Source organism: Drosophila innubila, chromosome 4 (genome assembly GCF_004354385.1).
Source record: "Drosophila innubila isolate TH190305 chromosome 4, UK_Dinn_1.0, whole genome shotgun sequence".
Lineage (NCBI taxonomy): Eukaryota > Metazoa > Arthropoda > Insecta > Diptera > Drosophilidae > Drosophila > Drosophila innubila.
Genome location: NC_047625.1, coordinates 1,419,711 through 1,441,802, shown reverse-complemented (window position 1 = coordinate 1,441,802; position 22,092 = coordinate 1,419,711). Strand labels below are relative to the sequence as shown.

Sequence of the window (22,092 nt, the reverse complement as noted above, 5' to 3'; positions counted from 1 at the left end):
AAATTCTTTTTAATGTTTCCCATATTTAGTTGATTTTGAACTCAGAATATTGTATTTGATAAATACCAATGTCAGTTGTATCTGTACAGTAATAGTAAAAAAGCCATTCGTTATAAATAATGAATGAACCCAGTTTGGAAGACCACTTACCACAAAAATGGTTTTCCCAAAATACGTGCTGTTGGTCAAACAATTGTATATATATTTAATTTTTTCAAAATAAATTTCCACCTCTTGGTTTTAGTTTTTTTTTTTTGAATATCTTTTTATAGTTACTCATGGTTCATAGAACAATTTTCCAATAAATGATATAATGAGATAAATTGCGTTTAACTAATTTTAGAAATATAAAAGAAATGTGTGCATTTTAAATTATGTCAAAACAATTATTGTATTTCAATTAAAATGAATTCTTAATTGTTGAACACAAAAATCGTAAAAAAAAAATGTAAATTAAAAAAAAAAAAATATACTAAATGCAGTTACAGATACAACGTTTGTTACTATTACAGTAAATCAAGATTCCAATCGGTCCGAAAATCAAAATAATTGTTCCTCTTCAGGTTCGCAGTAACAATTGATTTGAATGTGGCCAAGAGAAGCTAATAAACCAGAAAATGGTGATAAAACATTTGGGTAACTAATACTTTTGTTAACATCGTTTTTTTGACCCGAGTATGTATGCATGTGTTTTGGGTGTGTGGCTTAATTAATTTAACATTTTGTAGATGTTAAAAATGTTTTGACAAATTAAGAAATGCACATTTCTGTTTTAAATTGTAACTTGTTCTAAGAACCACACACAAGATTAATAAAATAAGAAACAAATCGAAAAATCGTAAAAAATATGTATGTTATGCAATAGAAAATATGTAAATTTTTGATTTGTTCAAAATAATTACTTGACTAACTGTATATGCATGTACATTCTCAGGTTGATTCGTTTATTTCTATGCAAGAACGTTCTTATATATGTGTGTGTACTCCAATTATTATGAATAATTATGATTCTGATACACACTTAGTACATACCCTACAAAAATATCGAAGATATGCTGCCATTTGTTAATAGTATTGTAAAACGTGTACAGGGTATGGAAATTAAATTGTTCTTGCATTCGATTCGCCAGTTAATAATATCTACTATTCGAATTCAAATATGGGGATAGCAAATACTCTTTTATCTCATTTTAATTTATTCTGTAAACTCTGTAAAAACTAGTACAAAGAACGCTGTATGGTTAACTAAAACCATACATACATATATACATACAGTTAGTCAAGTGGTGTTTTATCGACAAAATAAGAAATTCACAAATTTTTTCGTAATTGTTTTTTCTTATTTAATTAGTCGCTTAGTTGCAAAAAATAAGAAAAATTCAGGTAAAATATATGTGAATTTTCGAGTTTGTCAAGAGAATTTCTTGAGCAACTGTGTGTAATGTTCCCTTCGTTAAAACTGTGATTTTCATAAAGATTTCAGCAAAGCCAACAACTTCTCAATTCTGACTAAGAACAAAGGCAATATGAAATTTTCATGGGCACATATGTATGTATGATATGCGTACCACATTAATATGTATCTACATACATACGTATATACTTGTAATTGTATGTACCTAGAGCGTTTCTTTTCTGAGTAACTGTAGGCATATTTATAAATAACTGCTTAAAAAACCAAAAACAAACAAATATATACATATATACAGAAGAAAGTAATTATAGAAAAACCTCCTCCCCTTCCCTTTCCCCCACAAATCAAACAAAAAATTATTGATTTGTAGTATAAATGTGTTATCTGTGTAATTTAATTAAACGCGTACAACTATTTACAAAAATTAAAAATAAACAAAAAATATTAAAATAAAATAATGTTAGTGACTACAGGTTATATATATATATATAAATATAAATATCATGAACGAAATACAAATTATACTTTACTTGCATGTACAGTATGTATGTAAGTATACACACAGACACATATTGATTTGGATTGTATGTGAACACACACATACATGCATTATGAATTCAGAAACAAATACGTACATTCATATGTATGTATGTATGTCGAGTGCACTCAACGGAAATCAGTTATTCATATAAGATACAAGAGACAATTTATCACATACCCAATACATATAAAACTTATTAAAAATAAGTCTTTGAAAATAAATATTTTAAATTCAGTGTAATCTTGTCTTTATTCCATTTCAATGGTCTTTAGATAATGAATTTTAAAATTAATTTATTATTACTTTTATTTAAAGAAAATGAACAGAACCAAGTCGGTTAAATTAGGTTAAAGGAAACTCAAACAGAGAAATGAATTATTTAACTATAAAATGGTCTTAAAAGTAAGTAAATATTCTAAAATATCGATTAGTAATGTCACCCAGAATACATTATCTAGTAAGTATATCCAAAAAACTTGGATGCAGAAAGATTACCAAACAATCTCAAAATAAAACCTTCGAAACATCTTTAAAAAGTTCGATTATTTAGGGAATAAAATAAGGGGAAATAAGTAAGAAAAAAAGGTTTGACACAAAATTATTTTGGTGTGCCAATACATTTTTGACTCACTGTTGTGTGGTTCCACTTTCTATTCCGCCAATGCATTTCTACGGATTCGTTTTTTGTTTGGCTGGAATGCAGAACTGCTAGAATCATTCCTAAAGCAGCCCAATTAAATTGATTTAAAACTGTGTTTAATAATTAAAAATATGATATTAGTGATATTTGTTTTAATTAGCCTCAATTTGACTAATTTCGTAAATCCAACTGCTGTTATTCGAGTTGGTAAGTGCCTTTCATAGTGTATTCGCTATAAAAAAAATAATAATAATTAGGAGCCATTAGTACAGACAATATGTGTATAACAAACATTTTAATTTTGAAATATTAAAATATGTGACAGTATGTGTATAACAAACAGTTAAATTTTGATATATTAAAAAAAAATTAAAATTGTTCAAGCAACCATAATAAGAGAAGATATTTATATTTTTTAACACACAAAATATGTGAAATTTGTAATTTATATTAAAATTTACTAACTGTATTTGTGTGTACAATATTAAAGGAGCACTATTTCCAAGGCTGTCTGAGGAGCACCTAAACTATCCAGAGGTAGCCTTTCAATATGCTGTTCACAGGCTGAATCTTGATAAAAGTCTTTTGCCTGACACCGATTTGGTTCATCATATCGAATATCTCAGTACGGATTCCTTTAAGGCTGTACAAAAAGGTAAGTGGAATCGGTCGGTCGGTCAGACAAAAGGACATTAATGTTATATCAAATTGTCTATTTTATGTTATCCAATATAAGTTTGTAAGCTTATCCATGTCGGTGTTCAGGCAATATTTAGTCCAAGCAATTCTGTTCTGGCCACTCATATAAATTCAATATGCGATGATCTGGATATACCAGATATAGGTATAGGTCGTTCGACCCAAGACTTTTCCATAAATGTTCATCCATCGCAGGAACACGTTAATCGGGCATTTGTTGACGTTATACGATATTTGAATTGGACCAAGTTTGGTATATTATATGAAAAGGATCACGGTAAGTGCTAGCTATCTATCTTAAGTATGTCTAGTGATTGTTTTGTAACATAATTAAATTAACAATTTCTTTTTAGACCCCGTACTTAAAAAAAGTACAGGGCTCTATTATTTATAATGTTATTTGTCTTAGGTATGTTGTGTCAAAATTTCAGACTTGTACGACTTATGGCATGGGCTGCACAATGATCAGTCAGTCAGGTCAAATAGTTTAATATATGTAGATATATTTGATTGCCGTTTTTGATTTCCTTAATATGTTAAGAAATGAAATTAATTATTTTATTGTAAAAACAATTACTGGACATACTATATACTAATGTTAAGCATGTTTCATTTTATAAATTAGTTTATGACTCCACAGGTATAATTACCTTAAATCAACTTTCCCGCTCAGTTCAGGCAGAAGTCCATATACGACAGGTATCTCCGACTTCATATCTGTCTGTTCTCAATGAGTTTAAAAATAAGGAAATTCACAATGTTTTAATTGACACGAACTCAGCTGGTATTTCCATTCTATTAAAAAATGTGAGTTTAATTATTATATATTGTATAAATAGATTCAATATTATTCTTTATTTTTCTGTTCATTTTTCAGATTCTTCAGCAGCAAATGAATGAGTACAAATATCATTATTTGTTTACGAGCTTCGACTTGGAAACCTTTGATTTAGAAGACTTTAAATACAATTTTGTGAATATAACCGCATTTCGACTGGTTGATATGGGCGATGTGGCGGTGAAAGAAGTTCTTAAAGACATGGAATCTTATGATCGACATATATTAAAGCGCAACTCATCCATTTATAATTTTAAGAAATCGGTTAGCATTGAGGTAATGATTTAAATACGATACTTTCTGTACGATTAGCTGTATATATTGAATTTTAAATATATTTTTTTTTTTAGACGGAAGCCGCATTGATGTTTGACTCAGTATATGTGTTTGCCATCGGTCTGCAATCAATATATCCCCTGATCCATCTGCCCAATTCAACATGTGACGATGAGGTGCCTTGGAATGGAGGTCTCAGCTTGATTAACTATATAAATGCGGTATAAATTTTGATACAATTAAATTGTTCTTGTTATGTAAGTATGTATTAAAAAATTTGTCCTGGCTCACTTACCATTGTACAGCCCAAACCATAAATAGGCTGAAATTTGTACACAACATAGCTAAGACAATTTGTCGTGCAATATTTACAAAACAATTTTTATATTATATTATTAGGTTGAATGGAAAGGATTAACAGGGCCAATCCAATTTAAAGAAGGTCAACGAGTTCAATTTAAACTGGACTTGATCAAATTAAAGCAACATTCAATTGTTAAGGTTGGTGAATGGACTCCCCAAAATCATCTGAATATAACGGAACCTTCATTATTTTTTGATGCCGGTTCAATGAATGTTACATTGGTAGTTATAACAATATTGGTATGTATATTTTATCTGAATACGATTTAGATATAATACCATATGATTTAATTGAGTTTTAGGAAACGCCTTACGTAATGATGCGTTATGGAAAGAACTATACTGGAAACGAACGTTTTTATGGTTTTTGTGTCGATATATTGGAAACGATATCACATGAGGTGGGATTTGATTACATATTGGACTTGGTACCCGATAGAAAGTATGGTGCCAAAGATCCAGAAACAGGCCAATGGAATGGCATGGTTGCCCAGCTAATGAAATATGTTTGTATCCATTGTACTATTAATTTCCTTAATTTATTCCGATATTAATCGTTTACCCATTGTACACCGAAATCATCCGCTCCACCATGTCTTTTGAATGTTCCGTTTCCAAACGTTAACAATCGGGCTTAATCGATAAGCTATTTTTTTTTTAAATGTAACTCACAACTCTATTATAATAATATATTCACTAACTTTGCCGTTATTATTGTGAACTTATAGAAGGCGGACTTGGCCGTTGGATCCATGACCATTACATATGCCAGGGAAAGTGTTATCGATTTCACTAAACCATTTATGAATCTAGGTATTAGCATTTTATTCAAGGTATGTAATGAAAAATTAATAAAGTAAAATGTATAATAGTAAAAATAATAATAATAATTGTAAATTATAGGTGCCGACATCGGAACCAACTAGATTATTTTCATTTATGAATCCATTGGCTATTGAAATTTGGATCTATGTTTTGGCGGCATATTTACTTGTATCACTGACCATATATATAGTTGCAAAATTGGCTCCGATGGAATGGCGAAGAATACATCCCTGTGATTTGGATAATCTAACGATAAGCAATCAATTCTCCTTATCAGACAGTTTTTGGTTTACAATTGGAACACTGATGCAACAGGGATCGGATATACATCCAAGAGCTGTGTCTACTCGTATTATCACCAGTATTTGGGGATTTTTCTCTCTTATTATTGTTGCATCATATACGGCCAATCTGGCCGCATTTTTAACTGTAGAACGTATGATGAATCCCATTGAAAATGCCGAAGATTTGGCCAGCCAGACGGAGATCTCGTATGGAACCCTAGAAAGTGGTTCAACAATGACTTTTTTCCGGGTAAGTCTAAATATGCCGATCAAAAAGGCTTATCGATTTTCTTAACTTGCCCAGATAGGATTCGATGATTGAAACATACAAAAAAATGTGGAGAATTATGGATAATAAGAAGCCCTTGGCATTTACAACCACTTATGAGGATGGCATAAGGCGTGTCAACCAAGGAAATTATGCCTTCCTAATGGAGTCCACAATGCTTGATTATATAGTTCAACGAGACTGCAACTTGACACAGATCGGTGGCTTACTGGACACCAAAGGTAACTATATAAAAATATTGTTTTTTTTTTTTTTGTAACGTCAATTATAATAATAATTTATTATTTAAATATCAATTTAAAACTAAAGTAAACACTAAAAAACAGGCCAACTTATAAAATCAAAAACATTAATTTTAAATATATTTTAAAGATTTAAACCAGCAGTTTCAGACCCATCAATTTTTAAATTAAGAATCGAGTTTATCTTTGAATATTAAAGTAAAAAAATCTAAACAAAATATCATCGTTTTCTTAATTCCAAAATTGATGGATCTAAAACTGATAGTCTAATTCTTAGACTGTGTGCATGAATGAAATTTAGATACATTCATTGGCTTTCACAAAAAGTAAAGCTTTTAAAAATTGTTTTTGTCATTCTCAAGTAATGATGACAAATGCAGGCGAGCCTTAAAAAATAAGTAAGTAAAAAAAACTTTCATAGAAAAATAAAAATGTTTTCTTCGTATGTGGCCCAAAATCTATCTATAAAATATGGGTTTCGTTCGCTTCATAGCCAAAAAGTTAAATTTTGTTGCCTAGTGTAGTGTATTTGAGAATGATAAACATTTCACTACCAAAATGGGAATGAATTCCAAATACTGGCCAGTATCGAGTAGACCTAAAAACGTTCTGGTAGGTCTAAATATGAAAATTCAGAGAAGAAGAATTTGACAACTATTCCATAGAAAACTTTCCGCCGGCGGAAATTTCTGGTCTACTCGAAACTGGCCTAACATTTTGATTTATTGTTTTGACAGTCATATGACTTTTTTAATTTGATTTCATTAATTTATCAATTTTCTTAACCTTCTATGTAATAAAGGTTACGGCATTGCAACACCAAAAGGATCGCCATGGCGCGACAAGATATCATTGGCGATATTGGAGCTTCAAGAAAAAGGAGATATCCAAATGCTCTACGACAAATGGTGGAAGAACACCGATGAGACTTGTACACGAAAAAGCAATAATAAACATTCGAAGGCAAATGCCTTGGGACTTGAAAGTATAGGTAAGTCTGGTTAAAGTATGGAGTGAATTAGATTATCTGGTTATCTAATATTCATATGTATATTTGTGTTGGTCAGGTGGTGTTTTTGTTGTGCTACTTGCTGGAATTTTAGTTGGATTTATCGTAGCATTCTTTGAATTCTTAACCAACTTCCGGAACCAGGCAAAATCAATGAGAATCAATCATGAGATCTGTAAAAATCATCATAATGCCCACGTTGATAAGGATTATGTATCACCTCCTCGATCTTTCTGGGTGGAAATGTTCGAGGAACTTCGATTTGCCATTTGGTGCACTAATAAACGGCAAAGACCGGAGCTAAGTGCCTGCTGCGAGGAATGTCAAATCAATTAAGGAAACCCCCCAATTTTTTATGATCGATAATTAAAAACTAAAACAAACAAATCTAAACTGAAAAAAAGAACATTTTTTAATATCAAGAAAATTCATATTAAACATTTTTTTCTTAAAATAAAACCATATTACTAATGCTAAGAATATAGATCCAAAAAATTGTAGCTTTTAATAAAGAAATAAAAATCTTAAATTGTGAAAAAAGTATATATGTCATATTTTATTTAAAGCTTCAGTTGAAAACAAGAGCGGGTTCGAATCCCTCTTCTCTTCAAGGAATAACACAGAAAAATTAAAGTTTTAACATTATCAAGCCAAAATAGAGTGTATATAATAAAATAATTTAAATGAAAGTAAAAAGATAAAATAAAAAAAAAACCTTAAAACTTAAAAATCTTTCTTTTTTTTTTGTTGACTGTTATTTTAAGATCATTTGTTCTTATAATAAAAACTTGATCTTATTTGAAATGTTCCTGAAATTTTCTAACTTTAAGAATATTTTGATCTCGACGAATTTTTAGTTTTTAGATCAAGATCTTGATTTTAGATCATTTGTTTTTATTTATTATTTATTTATTTTTGTGTATTCAAATTTTGAATTAAGGGTGTCATTTTCTGATGAACAAAAGTAAGTAAGTGAACTTTTAAGTGCTTTGAAAATGCAAATTTTCGACCAATCACCTACACGGATTCATAAACTTTTAGCTCGGTATCCAAAAATGGGTACAAGAGCCTATTAGATTCTTGACAATTTACGGTACACCACTTTCAACGCCTTTTTCTCCGATACTATAAGAATAATTTAAATACCAAATGTAAATTCTTTTCGAATAAAGTGTTTTATTTATTTTTATATTTTATTATATAATACACCAATTCACTTCGGCCCGCCAAAGTCGAAACACAACTACATAAGTTCTTTGAATTGTCTCGCTATGTTATACGTTAATAATGATATACTTAAATATTACTCATGTTTCCTTGAACAACATCCGACAAAGTTCCCCTCCACCTCCGCCGGATTTACCCTTTTCACAGAGTAAAAGTTGTCGAGATCTCTCGGCGCTTTTCTTCTCATTGCCAATGACGCGTCTTGTTTTTATTTGGGTCGCCGTCCAGAATGGAAATCCTCCAGATTCGGAATCCTGGCTCCATTTAGAAATATTTTGCGTTTTTAGAGATGGATAGGACGGTGTTAATTCCAGAGATCTATAATAGTTTACTTTCGATTCAATAGTGCCAGGCCGAAAAAGTTGTTTAATTCTTTGATTTTTTCGATGTATTGAGTCGAATTTTAATTGATTTTTGTTGTTTCGAAATGTCGGATCGGATGTATTTCTTTTTGAAAACTGTAACAGTTTCAGACCGATACGTTTAATAAATTTTCGGGTTTCCAAGTCATAGTTTTCATTCTTATTATATAGTTCCATAAACTGTGAACCATCGCCACTTCCGCTAGCTTCATTGTCGTTATCATTGTCACTATTAATTTCATTAATTTCATGATAAAATGATTTATTTTCATCATCATTGTCAGTATCGTCATCAACATATAATTTTGGAAATTTCCCTGCCTTTTTCTTAAATTCACTGTCATTATATAAAGTTGAAGAATAATTAGAAATATTCTTGATTTTTTTCGTTTTCGCTGCAATCTTTAATTTGCTGTAATTAATATAATTATCATACAATCGCTTTGGCTTCTTATTTTCCGTATTTAATTCATCAATATAAATATGTTGCTGTTCCCCTTCATCGTTTGAACCCTTTTTCAATATATTTTTAGTGTTGTGCTTCGAGGTGGTTACAATAATTGCTTTTTCATAGCTCAAAGGATTATCCTCTTCGGATTTATATTTTAAACTTGCCGAATTGGACAATTGTTGTTCACTATTTGAGCCCGATTTGAACAGATAGGTGTGTTCAGTATCATTAAATATACACAGTATAATAATGAGCCCAAGGACTCCTAATGTTAATAATAAATAGAGAGCCGTTGTCGCTATATGCCTGTGAGATAGTCGTGGATATAACATGGCACCAACAAAATAGAGTCCTTTCAAACTGCAAAAAAGAAAAAAAATTGATAAAAATTAGATATTTATTTGAAATATATTATTATATATCCTTTATTTAATCACTTTATAATATGAATGATCTATAAAATTTATTTAATATTCTAGTTAAGCAAAAAATTCAAAAAAGTTTTAAGGACGATGACAACTTAATTGAATATAATATAATCGAATTTCACTTTCAAAATCCACATTGTTATTTCTAACGCGTTTTCAAAGACCAATGTCTTTCCATGAGTGAAAATAAGATATTCAGGTGTGTTCTAAGAATCTCTAAATGTTTAAAAAATTGTTGACAGATTTATTTAATTAAATCTAAAATGCATTCGAAAAAATTAAGTCTCAGAAATCTAAGGAAAACCAACACTCCAAACGTTGGTTTTAAAAACATTTCTCTTTCAAAACTTTAGAGATTATACGTATATGTGTAGGTATTTTGTACATAGAAATATTCAAATCTGCAATTCACAATTTCAAGTAGCTGTATTAATTATTAGCAATTACTTTAGTTAATGTTAAGTATGTTAAATTGTTAAATTGGAATGCAATAATTATTTTCTTATTGACAATCACTTGCTAACTTTGCTTTTTGTATGTACGTGTATGTAGCAGAAGATATATAAATACATATTTATATTCCTGATGTTGTTTTAAGCTTGTTAGACCACAAACTGAAAGAATTTATGAATTTAATACTTACTTGCCACTTGGAATATTATAATTTTGTTGGCCTTATTTAAGATGCTTTCAGCAAGTGTTAATTACAAGCTTTAACATTAAAAGATACAACCTGTCCTCTTTGTGTTTTTCAATCTCTTCCTCTCTCTTTCTTTAGCAGTGTTTGGTCTTGCGCAATTGTTTCGCATATATGCGTTTTCATACATATATCTATATACCTAAACATAAGCTATTTACAATATATATAGTATAAATACTTACTTAATCCTTGGTTTTATTTTGTTAATTTTTAGTTAATAGAGTTTATCTTTTCTTAACTCCGATACATATACATATACGTGTATTAATAAATATATCCCCGTGACCCTTAACGGTTTTTAGGTCATGCGCAAAAGGAAAACGCTCTTTATATTTTTTCACCCATACATATGTTCATATATATTTATGTATGTAAAACGGCGCACAGTGGGGCAGATCCTCATTTTGCGTTGTAAAAATCATATCTTTTGAACCAGTCAAGATATTTTCAAAATTTAAAAAGCACTTGATAGAAAACTTCATAAAACTTCATGTTATTTTAAAACACAGGGTGTTTGGCACACAAGGCGGCTCAGGTTTGTTGGCCAAAGTTGAAAAATATATTCGGTGCTTTTTTGACATGTAAGATTAAAAAAAAAGCCAATGTTTTTGTGTGTAGTATATTTATTTTAATCTTATTTTATTATTAAACAATATTTTTTAACATATTAAATAGTTTTAATAACCTAATAACAAAAAAAAAAAATAATTTTTTTTTTTAATATTGTATGAGCTTAGCTGTGTATATATTATATAATATTTATTCTATGCCTGATTTTCTTCAAAATATTCATCAACATTTGGATTAATATCTAATAAACTTAACATTTCGGGACTATAATTATTTTCTTCTAAATCCTTTCGTGATTTAACATGTCTAAGGGATGAAACAAGTGGATGTGAGAGGCCGCAGCATATTGAAAAGGTCTTCATTCTGTCTCTCAAGTGAAATCTTGCAAGTATTCGTGTATCTAAACTTTTTACATTCCTTGTTTTTGCATTCCTCTTCTTCGGACAACTCTCCAAGCGGTAGGCATTGGTACTCAATTAAATCTCCGCCATGATCCAAAATCCTGTGAACGGTAGGTGTAAGCAACTTCTTGGGGTACATTTCAATCAGAAGATGCTTTGTTTTTGATGCATACTCTTCATATTTTGAGCAATTTATCATTTTCTTAGAATTTATGACATTAAGGATAACAGACAACCTTTTAATAATGTCATTGTGAACACCTGTTATTTGAGAGGTCAATTCACCATTAGCAAAATATCTTCTGGACGTATTTCCCTCATTGGTATTTCCATAATTGTGCTTTGGGTAGTCCACCTTTAATCCAAGCCTGTTAGTAAACTCTGCTTGAATAATCTTTTTCCGGTCAGCTCTGATTTCCTTCTGTGTTTGTTTATCGTCATATTGTTCTCCTGGCCGTGGAAGTGTGTACGCAAGCTTTAAAATAAAGTCCATACACTTTATTCTACAATGTAATGGAGAAATTCCATGCTTATAGCATTCCTTATCCTGCGTTGAATCGTCCAGATTATTTCCCTTCGTTGAATCGCCTTTTTTCGAATATTGTGATTGAGTCTTTATACAAATTGCACACCTCAGGGTTGACCTATTATTTGCAACATCATTTAAGACTTTTCCATCAATCATGGTGAAAAAAAAAAAACGAAAAGTCAACTTTCAAGGTTTTCCCATTTTTGGTTGTAATACTCGTATCAGTTGGAATCAATCGATCTATTTGTGAATCCATGTCGTCGCTAGTTGATTGCGTCAGTTCGCTTGTTTCTTTAGCATATTTGAACAAAATTGGACGGCAGTAATTAGGAGGATGGTCGAGGATTTCTCCAATGCTCAGAGCTTTTACTTCTTAGTCGTAAGGTTTCGTCTTCTGTATGTATTATTTGCTTATATGCACTTTGGCCGGACGATCCATCACTTCCCCACTTGCTCAGTAATGTAAGTTGTTCGGGAAGCAGCTCAACCTCTTCCTCAGGCAAACTTTGTATTAGGGGTCTAGCGGTGTGATCCATCAAATCCTGAAGTCCAACCTCAACAGATACATTCGGCTACAACGGCTTCCTTTTTAGCAAATCCAATTTTTTATATCCGGGAAGAACATCGACATTATGTCGAAGTAAGGAGCCTCGTTAAGTGTAATATTTCTCCTTCGTCACTCCCAAGTCCATAAATAAAGCAAAAGCTTCGTCTACTGTATAACTTGTTGCCGCAGAATTGGGTGGCGTTGGAATGCTTTTCTTTATTCTGTTCAGCCGTAATGGACTTGCGATCTTCACTGCTTTTGTAATATCCGCTTTAGTCCTTTCCTGCACTTTCACATATTTTTAAGATGGCGCATCTGCCAAATGTTCCGTGGATATTGCTTCTGTAGCGTTGTCTAGCTTGCGTTCCCTTGTGTACATCGAGCAGTCTTCCAAAGGTTTCCTCGGTCTTCCTCTGCCTTGGCTAGTAGATGGGCCCGTTCCTTCTCCTGCCACCTCAAGTTCCGTAACGTCATTAAGCCAGTCCAAAAAGATTCTCTGAAACTTTTCTGTTGATCGTTGGCATTTTTGCCATTTTTTGTCCAAGCTCCGATAAATGTTGGTAATTTTGACTATTAACTCAGCTAACACATCTTCTAAGGGTACCTTCAATTCATTCAGTATAGCCATTTGGAATTCAGGTTTGTTTTTTTGGCAATGAATATCTCGAAACATTTTGAATTATTTAAAGCCATGATTACATTTCACTTCTAGTACTGACGAAAATTTTCTGAATTATATTTAAAAATACTGTTCAAGAAAAAAGCAGCTCCAGATATGTAATGGCTCTTATGAAGTCAAAAATTAACTGGCTAACAACATTGACTGCACTTCATTAAATAGTTTTTTTTAAATTAGGTAAAACAATTCATTAAACAGGTACACACTTCCTATTTAATTAGGTAAAAAACAACACCTAGTTTACCCAATATTCAATAGGTATTGCCTTTTTGACTAGGTAAAAAACTAAAACCCTATTGAAAAAGAATAGGCAGTGATCTCCATTCATATTGCATCAGAGCGGATTTCCTCAACTATCGGTTTTATTTGTAATACATACCTGCTCAAAATTTCCCAAACATAATTTGAGCAATAACGGCGCTAAACGATTTTAAAACAGGTACAAGTTACAACAATGCTAATGCATTAAACTGGTATCTTTATTTTTTTTGCATCTTATTCATTAACAGACTGCGCTCTTCTTCTCACACTAGTAAATTGTAAATAATAAGTAAAAGTTTGCATTTTTTATAAAATTTTCACATTTTTGCGCGCACTGAAAAATGGGTCAACTTTGAGAGGCTGTCACGCCCACAATTCTTACCTGATTTCAAAAATCTTTTGGATTCGTAATCTTTCAAGCTTTCTCTATCGAATGCTTTCGTCAAAAAAATGATTTTTGCCACGCTTTTCGACCTCCTGCCCCAGTGTGCGGCGTTGCCCTTGTTTCTTTTGATACCAAATACTTGTTAGAATTCTTAAGGACTTAAAACTGGTTTTAAGCTGTATGATTATCTCCGACTATAAATAAACAATTTAGAACGCTGTAATTAAGTCTGCGACAGTAACTAATTTTTTAATTAGTCAAATCAATTTATTTGCAAGAGATTTTTATTAATTCTAGAGTATGCATTTCAATGTCCATATAAATTATACCAAATAGATATTTTTAAATTTGAAATTAATTTCTATGCATGTTACATCAAAACATCATAAATGTTTTTTAATCTAGAGTCTTTAGAAAAGCAGGTTAAATGCATTTTTACTGATCAAGAATATATGTATATATATTCTATGCCCATATATGTTTGAATTATTTTTACATATTTACTTATCAACTGGTCGAATAGCACATAATTTAAAGCCCGCATAAAAATAAACTAGGCTTCACATAAATGTACATAAATTAATAGTATATGGCAGTAAGCACTCTCGTTCACGTATTTATCTAATTACGTTCCAAAACATACATCCTCCGCAAGTGCAAGATCGAGGGTTGTATGAAAAGTTTGCTACACTTGTCAATTTTGAGTTAAGTCAAATTCTTTTATTTAGATATTCAAGTATACTAACAAGATGCAGCATTTAAATTATTTGTAATTTGGGGATATTTAAAATTTTCCTTAAATTAAACATTTTTTCAAGTTTTTCCCATGTAAATTTTTGGACAACTTTGAACTCTCATAACTTTGTCAAATCTCGATCAATATTAATAGGCAATGACTTTTTAAACATTATTTGACTTCTTAATTGATCCTGCATTTAAATTATTTGTAATTTGGGGATATTAAAACTTTTCCTTAAATTACCCATTTTTTCATATTTTCCCTTGTACAGTTTTGGACAACTTTGAACTCTTGTCAAATCTCGACTAAGTTTAATAAGCAATGACTTTTTAAACAATGCTTGACATCTTTATTGATCCTGCATTTAAATTATTTTTTAATTGGGGGATATTTAAGTATTTCATAAAATGACACATTTTTAAAATTTTTTTCTTTGTTATATTTTTGACTACTTTGAACTCTCATAGCTCTGTAGAATCTCAACCAATTTTGAAAAGCAATGTCTAATTAATTATTTTAAAATAGTAAATTTTTTAATATTTTATTGAACTACCCATTTTTTTTTTTAAATTTTTTTTATTGATAATTTTTGTATTTGGATTATATTGTAACTTGTGGAATGAAGAACGATTAGATATGCTTTGAGCAACCCTTGGATGGCAATGTAAACCTAATATACAAATGTTTACCGGGTAGGGTGACCTATAATGGGGAATCGGGCTTGGGATTTGTGACTACGTGTATATGTGAGCTGTCCAACAGCAATTTTCAACTCTGCTCACTGTCTGTGGTCTAGAACCCTCTCAGTAAATCATTATTAAATTAAATTGTATGTAAAAATGTCAGTCAGCGTTGTTTGACTTAGCTCCGGTTTAAATTACTCTCATCTCTGATTTGATTGATGTATAAACTGGTGTTTTGTTCATTATTTATCTGCGGATGCCTCTATATGGTCAGAGGCCCAGATCGCATTCGAGATCAACATTCAGTTGGATGTAAGCAAGTGACCTGTTTGGGTGTCGTGGGTGCGTTAAAAATTCCTTTTTCGCTTGTCAAAAATTTCGGAAAATTTCAACTCTATGGCATTATAGGAGCAAGTATAATAAACTTTTGTTCGAAAAGTATTGTTAAATCCACTTCTACGGCTTTCATAATGATTTTTAAAATACATATTTGTTTGACTTTATCAGTGCAATAAACATTTTCAGCCAATCGAAAAAAAAAACAAATTACGATTGATATTATACAACTAATTAAAGTTAATTTAATTTTCTAATGATTTTAAGCTACACTAATTTATAAAACATTATATATTTTAACAGGTCGGCGATAGCAAACCAAATAGATCGATAATCAAAAAAGCATCAAGGGATAGTATTTTATAAGGGTCTTCACAAAATGTCCATTAATTGTGGGAAAGATGGCGACGGAGGAGGAGATCACCAAAAACATTGCCAAATTGAGATGGGTAAACTATTATGTCCCAAAGACTTAACCACTACAGGACAATCGGTAACGGACACAGCAGTCACGTCTACTAATCACCAAGTAAGTTGATTTTTAAAGAAAAACGCCGGAAATACTGTCATACTGTTGAACTTAAGTGGATTTCCTACAATACAATACAATACGTATTATCTAGTAATATCAATTGACTCTTAGTTAATTTTAATCCCATTATAAACAATTTAAATATTGAGATAAAAGTTATAAAGATTTCTTTGAAACAATTTTTTGTGAATTTTAATTTCAATAACTAAAACGAATATTAGTAGATCTTTAAAGGAATATATTACTCACAAAAAGCTAATTGAAAATATAATAGAAACCATTGGATCTTGTTTAAATAGTTAACAATAAACATAGTTTTTTTTTTATGCAATAAAACAAAAATATATGCATTTCAGTAGTTTTTCAAAATAACTACCAAATTTGGAGTCTCTAGCTCGTCTTGTGTCTGAGATGTACGCAATCTTATCCGACTGACCGGATAGTGCACTTTCTGGTTTTGGTTTTCAGCTCGGTACTCAAAAAGAGGTAAAGGAGCCAATTAGACTCGTGACAATTTATGGTAAACCACTTTGAACACGTTTATCTTCGAGACTATAAGAGTTAGAGCAGCCAAATTTGGTGACAATACTCTCAAGTTGTTAACCTAAGCTCTACAATTTCAATTTTAATTGTTTTTTTCGCTTAAAGTTAACCACAGTGCAGCTTCCGGATCGCGGAAGTTGGAGCTCAAAATTGGATTTCATATTATCTGTAGTTGGACTGGCAATTGGCTTGGGAAACGTCTGGCGTTTTCCATATTTGTGTTACAAAAATGGAGGTGGCGCTTTTCTACTTCCATATATTATTACATTATTCTTAGCTGGTATTCCGATGTTTTTTATGGAACTGGCGCTTGGCCAAATGTTAACAATCGGTGGATTGGGTGTGTTCAAAATAGCGCCAATATTCAAAGGTAAGAGCAGTATATGAAACTCCTTAAATAAGATCAAAAATATCAAGTAGGACTGTTCCGTTTCAGGAATCGGGTATGCCGCTGCCGTAATGTCCTGCTGGATGAACGTCTACTATATTGTTATATTGGCTTGGGCTGTATTCTACTTCTTCATGTCAATGCGAGCGGGTACGATCTCGAGCTTTAGAGCCAAGACCTAAACCAGTCTATATTTTGAATACTTTTGTTCATTACAGATGTACCCTGGCGTACCTGCAACAACTGGTGGAATACCGTTAATTGTGTTAATCAGTATGAGAGGAAGAATCTACATTGTTGGGATAAAATCATCAATGGAACAGCTAACAAAGTTTGCACAGTGGCCGCCACAAATATTTCATCCACAGAACTTACAGATCCAGTCAAAGAATTTTGGGAGTAGGTTGAGACAGTAACATTAAACAAACAAATGAATTTTAAATTCAAAGAAATATTTTGTGTCGATATAAGCAAGTCGACAAGCTAACCGCCCTTTTTTGTTATCTATTATTACTATCAATCATCCTACATCAAGATCGGTTAAAGAGAACGGCAGAAATAGCTGCTTTAATTTTTGTGTAGGAAAACAAGCGCCTAAAAGTATGCAACGGATATTGTTTTATTTATTTCAGGCGACGTGCTCTACAAATATCCTCGGGAATTGAAGAAATTGGAAACGTTCGCTGGGAACTAGCGGGTACTCTTCTTCTTGTTTGGATACTTTGCTACTTTTGTATTTGGAAGGGAGTGAAATGGACCGGAAAAGTTGTTTATTTTACTGCACTCTTCCCCTACGTTTTACTGACGGTCCTACTAATTCGTGGCATTACTTTACCTGGTGCCCTCGAAGGTATCAAGTTTTATATTATTCCCAACTTTTCAAAACTATCAAGCTCCGAGGTATGTTCAAATTAATTGTACGTTTAAAAACCGACATTTTTTTAAATTTTGAGTGATTTTGAAGGTTTGGATCGATGCGGTGACACAAATTTTCTTTTCTTATGGCCTGGGTCTGGGAACTTTGGTGGCACTCGGCAGCTATAACAAGTTTACCAATAATGTCTACAAGTAAGTGTTGCCAATTTGTAAGAAATTATTAATGGTTATAGTACATTTCCAATCTATCGAATCTAGGGATGCCCTAATTGTTTGCACTGTCAACTCGAGTACAAGTATGTTTGCCGGATTTGTAATATTCTCTGTTATCGGATTCATGGCTCATGAGCAGCAAAGACCTGTGGCAGAAGTAGCAGCATCTGGTTCGTATAAATCTTAGTACATATTCCTCTATAAGTTTGTTTCCATCAATTTCTTCAGCTATCTCTATCTGAATAAAAAAAATGTATCCTTTTATTACACTGATAGATAAAACGAAAAGTAAAATAAATACAAAAGTATTTGATTTACCTTAAAACATACTTAAATGTCAAAGTTAATGTGAATATAGTGAAACCAAAAAGAAAACACTTCAAATTACAAATACCATATTTATTTTAAACTTAAATCAAGTTAATTAAATCGCATTGGAATTAAATATATTCGTGTTTCTTTTAAATTTTTTTCGCCTTTTAAATTTGGAACCGATAAGTACATTATTGTTAGACAACAAATAGAAAAAATATTTTAAGTTCAAGTCCGGTGGATTAATTCTTAGAGTTCAGCTCAGCAAAAAAACCCGGGATCGAGTACCACTCAGTACAATGCTAAAGAAGAACAGTCAGGAATAATATAAAATTCAATAAAATATAAGTCCCCCTCGTCAATGTGTGTTATACATAAAAAAAAATAAAAAAAAAAAATAATACGAGTATGAGAAAAATATATATATAAAAAAAAAATTAGTTTAAAAAATCTATATGGTATCCGATTAAAAATGCAAGCAATAGTATTATATCTTTATATCTGTATATTTCAGGACCTGGATTAGCATTCCTGGTATATCCGTCAGCGGTATTGCAGCTTCCTGGTTCTCCAATGTGGTCGTGTCTATTCTTTTTCATGCTTCTTCTAATTGGCTTGGACTCACAGTTTTGCACTATGGAAGGCTTTATTACAGCTATTATAGATGAGTGGCCACAACTTTTAAGGAAACGCAAGGAGATTTTTATAGCGATCGTTTGTTTCTTAAGCTACTTAGTTGGATTAACTTGCATAACACAAGTAAGTCTTTTTCATATTTTTAAAATTGAGATCATTGCGAGCTTGATTTACAAATAAATCACTTGTTTATTCCCTTGGGAACCAAGCTCTTCAGATATATGAATAATAATACAATAAGGCTTTAATTTTCTTTTTCAATCTTTTTCTAGGGCGGCATGTATATTTTCCAAATATTGGATTCATACGCTGTTAGTGGCTTCTGCCTGCTATGGCTTATATTCTTTGAGTGTGTCTCAATATCCTGGTGCTATGGCGTTGACCGATTTTACGATGGCATTAAGGACATGATTGGATATTATCCCACGGTGTGGTGGAAATTCTGCTGGTGTATTACAACACCCGCCATATGTTTGGTAAGATCTGAAAAAAAGAGTTTTTGTGAAAAGTCCGTTCAAATTGTCCAAATCTGTAAAAGCTTAAATATATATTAACTTTCTCACACATGCTGATGAAATTAATTTGTATTCTCAATTCTATTATTTTAATTTCTCACAACACTAGAAAAGGAAAAAAATAAAGAAAATACAAATATTAGATAACCTGTTCGGCTTAAACTTATTATGATTAACTGCTTGTAAAATTCTTCTTCTTTTTTATGCTTTATTTTTAGGGAGTTTTCTTCTTTAATATAGTGCAATGGACGCCAATCAAATATCTGGACTACAGTTATCCATGGTGGGCACATGCATTTGGCTGGTTCACTGCATTATCTTCGATGCTTTATATTCCGGTATATATGATCTGGTTGTGGAAGCGGACGCCAGGAGACTTATGCGATGTAAGATTTAACTCATTACTAAAATTGCTATGATCATTTAATTCCCTACTAGAATTTTGACCAAGAATGAACAAATATGGAAAGCAAATATTAGCAACAAAAGTCGAAAGTTTATTTTCTCATAACTTTGACAAATCTCAACCAATTTGAATAAGTTATGTCTTTTTAAACAGTATTTGACTTTTCATGTAATGCTGCGTTTAAATTATATTTAATTAAGGGATATTTACAGTTTTCTTTAAATTACCCATTTTTTCAAGTTTTTCTCTTGTAAATTTTTGGACAACTTTGAACTCTCATAACTTTGTCAAGTCTTAACCAATTTTAATGAGCAGTGTCTTTTAAAACATTATTTGACTTCTGAATAGATGCTGCACTTAAATTATTTTTAATAAAGGGATATTTAAAATTGTCCTTAAATTACCCATTTACCTAAAATTACCATTGTAAATTTTTGGACAACTTTGAACTCTCATAACTTTGTCAAATCTCAACCAATTTTAATAAGCAATTAGGGTGTTCACTTTACAGTGGCAGCGGGCACATGTGCTTTACTGAAATCGTGAGCACCCCTTTACAATTCAATCCTGCCCAGAAATTCTTATATCAGTTTTATATTTTGGTTTGAAAGTGATTGAGCTTCCTGGTAGTCTAGATGCTAGCGTCCATTATTAAAAATACTAACTTTCGATTGAAATGATAGACTTTTAATCGTTTTTTTTTATCATCTTTACATGGGCATATTTGCCTGACTTTTCGTAGTCTAGCACCCTGGCACAAAATTTTCCAGTACAAATTGTTGTTGTGACGTCTGGCAGATGTGCTCACTGCAATGCTGCCACTTTCAAGTGAAAACCCTCAATGTCTTTTTTTACGTTATTTGACTTCTTAATTGATGCTGAATTTATATTATTTTAAATATAGATTTATTTCAATGTTTTCTAAATTTACCCATTTTCTTTCCGTTTTCCCTTGTATATTTTTGTATAACTAGAAAATAGAGCATATAGCTTTAGGATAATCCAAAGACATTAATAATAAAAACTAACTTGAAACTTTACAGAAAATACGTTCCATTGTTCGAATTGATGAGGATATTCCACGGTTACGTGAAAAAATGCAAAGGGAAGCTTATGCTAAGGAGATTGCGGCGGAATCATTATAGGCTTAAGTAAAATATTTTGAAAATACTTGAAGTATTTTTAAAGGTATTTCAACAGCATCGCTTCATATTGCCTAATTTCATAAGTTTTTGATATTTTTGCAGTTGTAGATCGTATTTCAATAATAATAATATTATGTTATTGCATTAAAACCGTTAAATGTTTATAAGCATTTCGTGTTTTTAAATAATAATTTTGGATTTTAAGTAACAATGTGTTGAAATATTTTTAACTAGAGTATATATATATTTATATTATACTATTGTAAAATATTTGGTTTTGAAGCAGTCAAATAAGAAATGATAATCTTCAGCCAAAGTGCAAAATGCAATTAAAATGTATTAATTAAGTATTGATAAACTAGTAAGTGTTTAAATGGATTATCATATTATCTATTGGGTTATTCTTAATATTTATAAATTTATATTATATAATACTATAATATATATAAATATATGTATAATCATAGGGGTGTATGTACATTATATGTATGTATATAATGTACATCAATGGTTTACTAGAATTTTTATATATAAGCTTAATCTAAAATTATTCTTAAATACTTTACGCTATTTCGTAATAATAAGCTAATAATATTCTGGACATTCATATTTATATTGCATAAATAGTACATTGGACTCATCGATAGTTATTATAATATGTGTAATGACATTGATAGTGAAGTGCATATGTATATGTGTTTATATAAAGTGTTTGCGGAGCTTTGTTGTAATTATTTTTTAAGAAATTTAGACGTTAATTGCTTGTGTCAATTGCTTTTATTTCTTACATTAAACTATCAAGTAAATA

At 31.0% G+C, this 22,092-nt stretch overlaps 2 protein-coding genes across 2 annotated transcripts; both read left to right on the top strand.

Moving 5' to 3' along the window:
- The first annotated feature begins 617 nt into the window (after window positions 1–617).
- On the top strand, window positions 618–7,789 carry LOC117784441 (glutamate receptor ionotropic, kainate 2). The gene is made up of 13 exons (XM_034622219.1): window positions 618–636; window positions 3,086–3,250; window positions 3,332–3,571; window positions 3,935–4,101; window positions 4,172–4,408; window positions 4,483–4,629; window positions 4,808–5,011; window positions 5,074–5,277; window positions 5,500–5,604; window positions 5,675–6,130; window positions 6,189–6,390; window positions 7,214–7,402; window positions 7,479–7,789. The coding sequence occupies exons 1-13, from the start codon at window positions 618–620 to the stop codon at window positions 7,754–7,756; spliced, it is 2,613 nt and encodes an 870-aa protein (XP_034478110.1). The 3' UTR covers window positions 7,757–7,789.
- Window positions 7,790–15,626: 7,837 nt separating this feature from the next.
- On the top strand, window positions 15,627–21,501 carry LOC117779908 (sodium- and chloride-dependent GABA transporter 1). Its single transcript, XM_034616290.1, has 12 exons — window positions 15,627–15,724; window positions 16,022–16,247; window positions 16,899–17,163; window positions 17,230–17,331; window positions 17,400–17,580; window positions 17,814–18,081; window positions 18,146–18,249; window positions 18,316–18,440; window positions 19,097–19,341; window positions 19,491–19,694; window positions 19,952–20,119; window positions 21,183–21,501. Exons 2-12 carry the CDS (start codon window positions 16,098–16,100, stop codon window positions 21,282–21,284), a joined length of 1,914 nt encoding a protein of 637 aa, XP_034472181.1. The 5' UTR covers window positions 15,627–15,724; window positions 16,022–16,097; the 3' UTR covers window positions 21,285–21,501.
- Window positions 21,502–22,092: the final 591 nt, after the last annotated feature.